General features: G+C 38.7%; 1 protein-coding gene across 1 annotated transcript; it reads right to left on the bottom strand.

The window, feature by feature from the left end:
• Positions 1-278: 278 nt before the first annotated feature.
• On the bottom strand, positions 279-5,219 carry LOC135649461 (diacylglycerol O-acyltransferase 2D-like). The gene is made up of 9 exons (XM_065167821.1): positions 4,958-5,219; positions 4,798-4,872; positions 4,589-4,674; positions 4,280-4,386; positions 4,006-4,161; positions 1,432-1,518; positions 1,089-1,186; positions 855-942; positions 279-655 (listed from the first exon to the last, which is right to left on the bottom strand). The coding sequence occupies exons 1-9, from the start codon at positions 5,167-5,169 to the stop codon at positions 554-556; spliced, it is 1,011 nt and encodes a 336-aa protein (XP_065023893.1). The 5' UTR covers positions 5,170-5,219; the 3' UTR covers positions 279-553.
• Positions 5,220-6,155: the final 936 nt, after the last annotated feature.

The raw sequence follows: 6,155 nt of genomic DNA on the forward strand, positions 1-6,155 counted from the left end.
TACGGTGAATCTATCTGGGTTTTTGGGAATGAAGACGCAAACCCGTTGGTATTAGTAAAGGCCTCATTCAACGATCTGGCATCCGACAAAACCTACGTTATATTTTGCGTATCCAAAAAACAGAACAACAACAACGTTACCCTTTTCCTTTGAGAAAGAGAAAACTATTTCATATCATGTATAATCTTTTTAAAGAATAATGATGAGGTGCCATATCACTACGCTCAGAGACTGCCCTGGGAATATTTTCAGTAAAAAAAATAAAAACACCAACCAACTAATAAACTTTCGATTATAAACCTTTATTTTTATACTTGGTAAGACCACTCTAGTCTCGGCATTTTATACAATTGACCACCACGACTGTGTTACATCCAATCTTCAAACCCATCCATCCTGTTCTGTTACCCTTGAGAACCAAAGTATAAAATAATATCTGAGCATCACAACATATAATATGATACTAATGTGATATCAGGCTGTCACTTTCTCTAAAGATCAATTTCAGGTTCACCAACCACAGGTGTGATCCAAGGCAAGCAAGATGCATATGTCATAGAATTCTGAGTTGGAGATCGGGGTAACCAAATCTGCTCTTGTATTTCTCGAAGAGCTCTTGGAGGGCATCAACAAACTGAGCGTGAACCTCGTTGACCTGGCAAAACCCAAAAAAGAAACAGAAACGAACTTTAAGCAATTTTGTGATAGTAACTAGTGGATTAGGTGGAGAACTGTAAAACTTATGACTCGACAGAACATATCACTTCAACATAAGCACTGAGGTTCTTATATTAAAGAAGTCAGACCTAAGCACACAGATTACTTATTGAAGAAAGAATATGCTTTTTATTCACCTCATCTGCACTGGGTTCCTGATTTTTCATCAGCTCAATGGGCCTTCCAACCACGACATGCAATGGATGCCGAAATGGTATAGGGGTTCTACATAACACGTGAACAAGTTATCACAAAGCATGAACCAGAACTTAATGGTAGCAGGTCACCAAGAAAAACAATTGACAACATATGCTAAGAAGGGCTATTGTTTGACTGGCATAAATAAGGCAAATGAGGGATTTGTTAGGTACCCAAATCTTCCCCAGAAGACTATCGGAGTAAACTTTACCACTCGAGCGATCTGAACAAATAAATTCCCACCGGGCTTCCACCACTGGTAAACATAACTCTGGCCACCAGCAAAGGAAGAAAGATGAGGCTTTTATATGCTTGGTACTTAAAGCATGCATATTTAGAGGTAATCATGCCCATGAGAATGCAAGCATGAGACCACAGATCGCTCTACAGTCTTTCAGCACAGCCTGTAGCTTAGCAGCTAATTCTATCAAAATAAGATCTCTCCATCATGAACCTAAATTTACTTGTAGCTTTAAGTTTTGATGCTGATATCAGGAAAGAAATTCAAACCTTTACCTGACCAAAGCAGAACACAGGTACTATAGGTCGGCCTGTCTCCATGGCAATTCGCACAAATCCTTTTCTTGTTTTAAGGAAAGCAACCTAATAGCCAGCCAAAACTTGTTAATGTTTGGCTGATTGCTTGTCTTCAAAATCCAAATAAAATATACAAACAATAACATGGAAAGCTTTTTGCAGACCACACTGTAAGCATTTGGAGAAGATTACAACTCATAAAAGGTGACAACATTACATATATGGCATCTTCAAATATCTGATATATAGGAAACTTAAGATACATGGATATGGATCACGATCTTATACTGCATTCAGGTTCATCCACATATCAGAACATGCTTTAGTAAATGTAATAACAGCACCGTGGCATAATCACAAACCCCACCTACATTACAAAGTCTTATCATTTTAAGTCATTGCTAACAACAAACTCATTTCAACACTGAATCAAGCTCACATAAGCAATCAGCCAGATTCCTAATTACCCTGTGATGCTCTAGAATCATGCCAAGACAAAATCATGATCAAGTTCAATGGAGACTGTGCACTGATCTATCGGTACTTGTACTTAAGCAAAATCCAATCCAAATACCAACTGTTTCCCGATAAATTCTAGTTAAACAATAAAGTTGTGAATACAACTTAACCAAGCTGCACCATGTTGCTTTAAGTAACTTATTGGAACAATGGCATGATATAATCTAGACTGTGATCAAACTGTATTCTGTGCAATCGAATAATTCACAAAAGAACAGAAATGAGACCAGATCATATCACGAATTAATTTTTCCCACTGGAAAACACAATTCCACAAGCTAAGGCAAGTTACTTTGATAGTTGATGCCATATATAGACATATGATTAAATAAAGTGTGAGACTCTTATGATAGTTTCAATGTTCAAGGCTCTGGTCTTTCATAACCTAACCAAACTAACATCACTCAACCACAGCATGACACAAGGAGTGTGATCAAGGAAATACAAATCCAATGTACAAATCCCATAAAAAGTTACCATAACCACAAAATTAACCAAGAAATGAGAATATACTCCGTCTGGTGCCTTGACAAAATAACAGGTCATCAGCTACAAATATAACTTACGTTATAAGCCCTAGTTGAGTCGTACTAGTGCATTTTGGCAAGAAACCCAATCTTTAACTCTTCAAGATCTACACAACAGGTTTGCCACTTTGATGCTTATCATTTTTTCCTATGTGACATATATCTGATCCAAAGAACCATGAAGCAAGTCGAATTAAGTTGCACTCAAAACCTTTCTCAAAATATGCCCCATTTAAGAATGATGAGGGACCTTGAACGAGAAACCATTGGACAATTTCTAGTGTAACTAGATTGAAGAACAGCTAAAAGTTTGATGCTTTCTGTGATCTCTTAAATCCTTCATTAAGCAATCCTAAAATGAATGAGAACAACAGCATAATAAATATTTTTATTTGAGTTATCATCAACAGCATCCAAGTTGATTTTCTCTCTCTCTCCCTCTACATGTTTAATGCTGGTCACATAAAGATCAATAGTTTATAATTTAAGAAATATTTTTTGTGCTGTTACGATACACGATTCACTTCTTTGTATACATTAGATAATTTCCAGTAGTGTTGATCAACCATCCAAAAGCTCAAACATCAAGTATTTCTAGTTGGATGCTTTTAAATGCACCAAGCCAAACATGAAAACATTGGACTTGTCTGCCAATTGTGTAAATGATGTATTCTTTCTGAAAAAATTGCACTATAAATATTTAAACTTGTCAAAAAAAATCCAACCTCTCGAACTAGAATGCAAATTGTATCCAGTACATGGTCTTGTCTACTTCATCAAATGCTTATATACACTGGTTTATGGATGCTCAAATTGAGTCATGCATGTTAATTAAACAAGAATTCAAGCTTGTAGCAAACAAGTTTTTGACCAACACATTGTAAAATAATTAATCCTACTGACACTAATATGTGTCATGAAACTTAACATCTAATGAATGTCATAGCAAGAGCTAACAACAAAGTTCAAGAATACGTATGAAAGCTACAAGATTCTCTGAGACAGTTAACTGGCCTGTGGTGTCAAAACTGGCTATAGGTTTCCTACTCTAGTTTTGCAAGAAAAAACCATCTAATGATGTTGTTTTCGTTATCAATAGATAAGATGAACTCTCTTTCCATTTGGCCACACCCACCAGAAATTAAGTATAAATTTGTGGTAGTTCTAAAAGAATAATTTTGCTTCCTGATGTAAGTTTAAAATGCTTGAACCATACACATAAGTTCCAAGCCTACTAAGATTGCCTTTGTGGTATCAATAGAATAGGAACAGAAATGCAAACATTTCAGAAAAAGCCAAATCCAACTATTTGTAAACTGTACATCATCATTCTCAAAGGCTATTTATTTCAGCAAATATAAACCAATACCACACTAAGCATCAAAATCCTAGACATATTCTTTTATCAGAACATTATGAACCAGCTAAATGTCATTTATTGAATTAAATTACTAAGTGCAATTGAGCAAAAAATCCATTAAATAGATTACTGGTGCAAAAGACGGACCTCAGTGTCGCGGTTCAAATGAAATGTCTCCTGCACACCACCAGGCACGATGATGCAACTGTACCCAGCTTCTAAATACTCATAAAAGTTCTTTCTTGATGCAGGAATTAATCCCATCCATGTCCAAATCTGCCTCAGAAAGGGGGTGTAGAAGACCTGACACAATCATCATACATACAGAGCAAGAATTAAGGGAATCTTTAAAAGAGACGATGAAGATTAAAAAGGTATGAAACTTTAATTAAGAAAATGACCGGGAATCAGGAAACCTTACAGCACTGCTCGCGAGAACCTTGATCTTGGGCAGCGGCATGAATCCTGCATGGTCGGCAAGAGCACAAAGAGCTATGGGTAACACTGAGTGCGGCTCGTAACCAAACACTGCAAATGTTTCATTCATTGAGCTGCTTTACAACAATATCCAAACTAACTAGTTCCTCAGTATTCTTTTTTAAAGGAGGAACTATTCACAAGAAAACTAAAGCTCATGTTTAAGCTAGTTGTCAGACGAATCACAATCAAAGTGGAATCCGCTGATAGTCCGAGCGAGTAATACGCCAAATAAAAGAGCAAAATATCTCACCGTATGCTTGGTCTGAATCGAATGCCGTGATGTCCTCCACATGAAGGGTGATGGGAAAATACCCACACGCAGATTTGCAAATATACCTTTTTTTTTTTTTCTCATCCGAAGGGAAAAAGCAGCCAGCAATGGGGGACAAATTAACGGAAAAATAATTAAGGGCAAATCAAGACTAAAGCACAAGAAATTGATAGGGAGCAAAATGGTACCTTGACAATCTGCGCCCCAATCTATTCCTATCATTGAGAGGAATCACCATGAAGAAGAGGAGAAACCCAAAAACCCTGCAATAAAAAAGATTATAAAAAATAAGAAGCGCAAATAGAAAAAGGACAAGGAGAAGACAGAAAAGGGATGAGAAAGACGAACGCGGCGGCGAGGCGAGCGGGGAGAAAGAGGAGGGCGACGAGGACCAGGGCGACGTTCAAGTGGATGGCGCCGAGCCAGAGGATGAGGGCGACGATGGTCTGAAGAAGGGAGTAATCCGTCCCCTGGAACACCGCCGGCTCGCCGCCCATGCATCCTGCGTTGCCGGCGACCACTTCGTCGTCACCATCCCGGTTGGCCTCATCCGTCATCATTATACTATTCGTATTACGTTTTCAGCCCGCAAGAAGAGAGAGAAGAGGGAGGGCGGCCAGACCAGCGGCACGCGGTGCGCATATATATAGATATGGAGAGAGAGAGAGAGAGAGAGAGAGAGAGAGACGTCACTTTGGGTTCGGATGTCGAACTCGAGCGGATCTGATTTCCAACACCCGGACCCAAATCGGATGATTTTGGATCCGGACTCGAGTCAGACGTGGGGGTGGGTTTTGGGTCATCCGACGACCAAATCCCGCTCGGTCAATCTTACGCACGGCCGAAGGAATTTATCAGTAACGGAGAGGGGGACGGATCCACGTGGTGGATCGACGACACCACGAAGACACGCTAGGACGCAGGACCCACGAGGATGGAACATTCCTAGGGTTGGGATCCTTACGTAGTCAAGTCAAATACAACAGGCTAACACGCCACTTCATCATCTTTTGGCACAAATGAGTGAGTAGCGTCCAAAACGAACAATGATCCCAAGTTTCACGTCATCCCTCCGCCCGTCAAAAACAAACCACAGGGGGTCAGAAGGGGCAACAAAGAACAAGAATAAACAAGCCCATGGAGTTTTTACACATTGCTTTTGTCCACAATAAATAAATCCAATTACCACCTCAACTAAAGGTCAAAATCATTTGCCAAGCAAGTAGCACGCCCACTTATCCTAAAACATCTTCAATTCTAAAACTATTTCATGAAAAACACATATATAGTGAAATGGGTGAGACATGTAATATTTAATTTTTTTATTAATATAAAGGTAAAATTATGAATCCACATTTTTAAGGAATTCGGCTCTTATAATAATAGATAGATATGAAATCATGATAGGGTGATTTTCTAATTCTACTAGTCAGAGGATTTACGGCCAATCCACGACATCATTCGAACATTCATCCATCTAATAGGTAAAATTTGATTGCCAACTTAACTTCACAAAATTGACTCAACCGACCCATGTTTCAAATAC

Source organism: Musa acuminata, chromosome BXJ3-9 (assembly GCF_036884655.1).
Source record: "Musa acuminata AAA Group cultivar baxijiao chromosome BXJ3-9, Cavendish_Baxijiao_AAA, whole genome shotgun sequence".
Lineage (NCBI taxonomy): Eukaryota > Viridiplantae > Streptophyta > Magnoliopsida > Zingiberales > Musaceae > Musa > Musa acuminata.

Bases quoted from the DNA above. Each gene is read 5' to 3' on its own strand.
- LOC135649461 (XM_065167821.1), bottom strand. From the start codon at position 5,169: ATGATGACGGATGAGGCCAACCGGGATGGTGACGACGAAGTGGTCGCC. The intron at 4,675-4,797 runs GTACCATTTTGC...AAAAAAAAAAAG, and splicing joins TTGGGGCGCAGATTGTCAAG to GTATATTTGCAAATCTGCGT. The intron at 656-854 runs GTGAATAAAAAG...GGGTTTTGCCAG, and splicing joins AGGAACCCAGTGCAGATGAG to GTCAACGAGGTTCACGCTCA.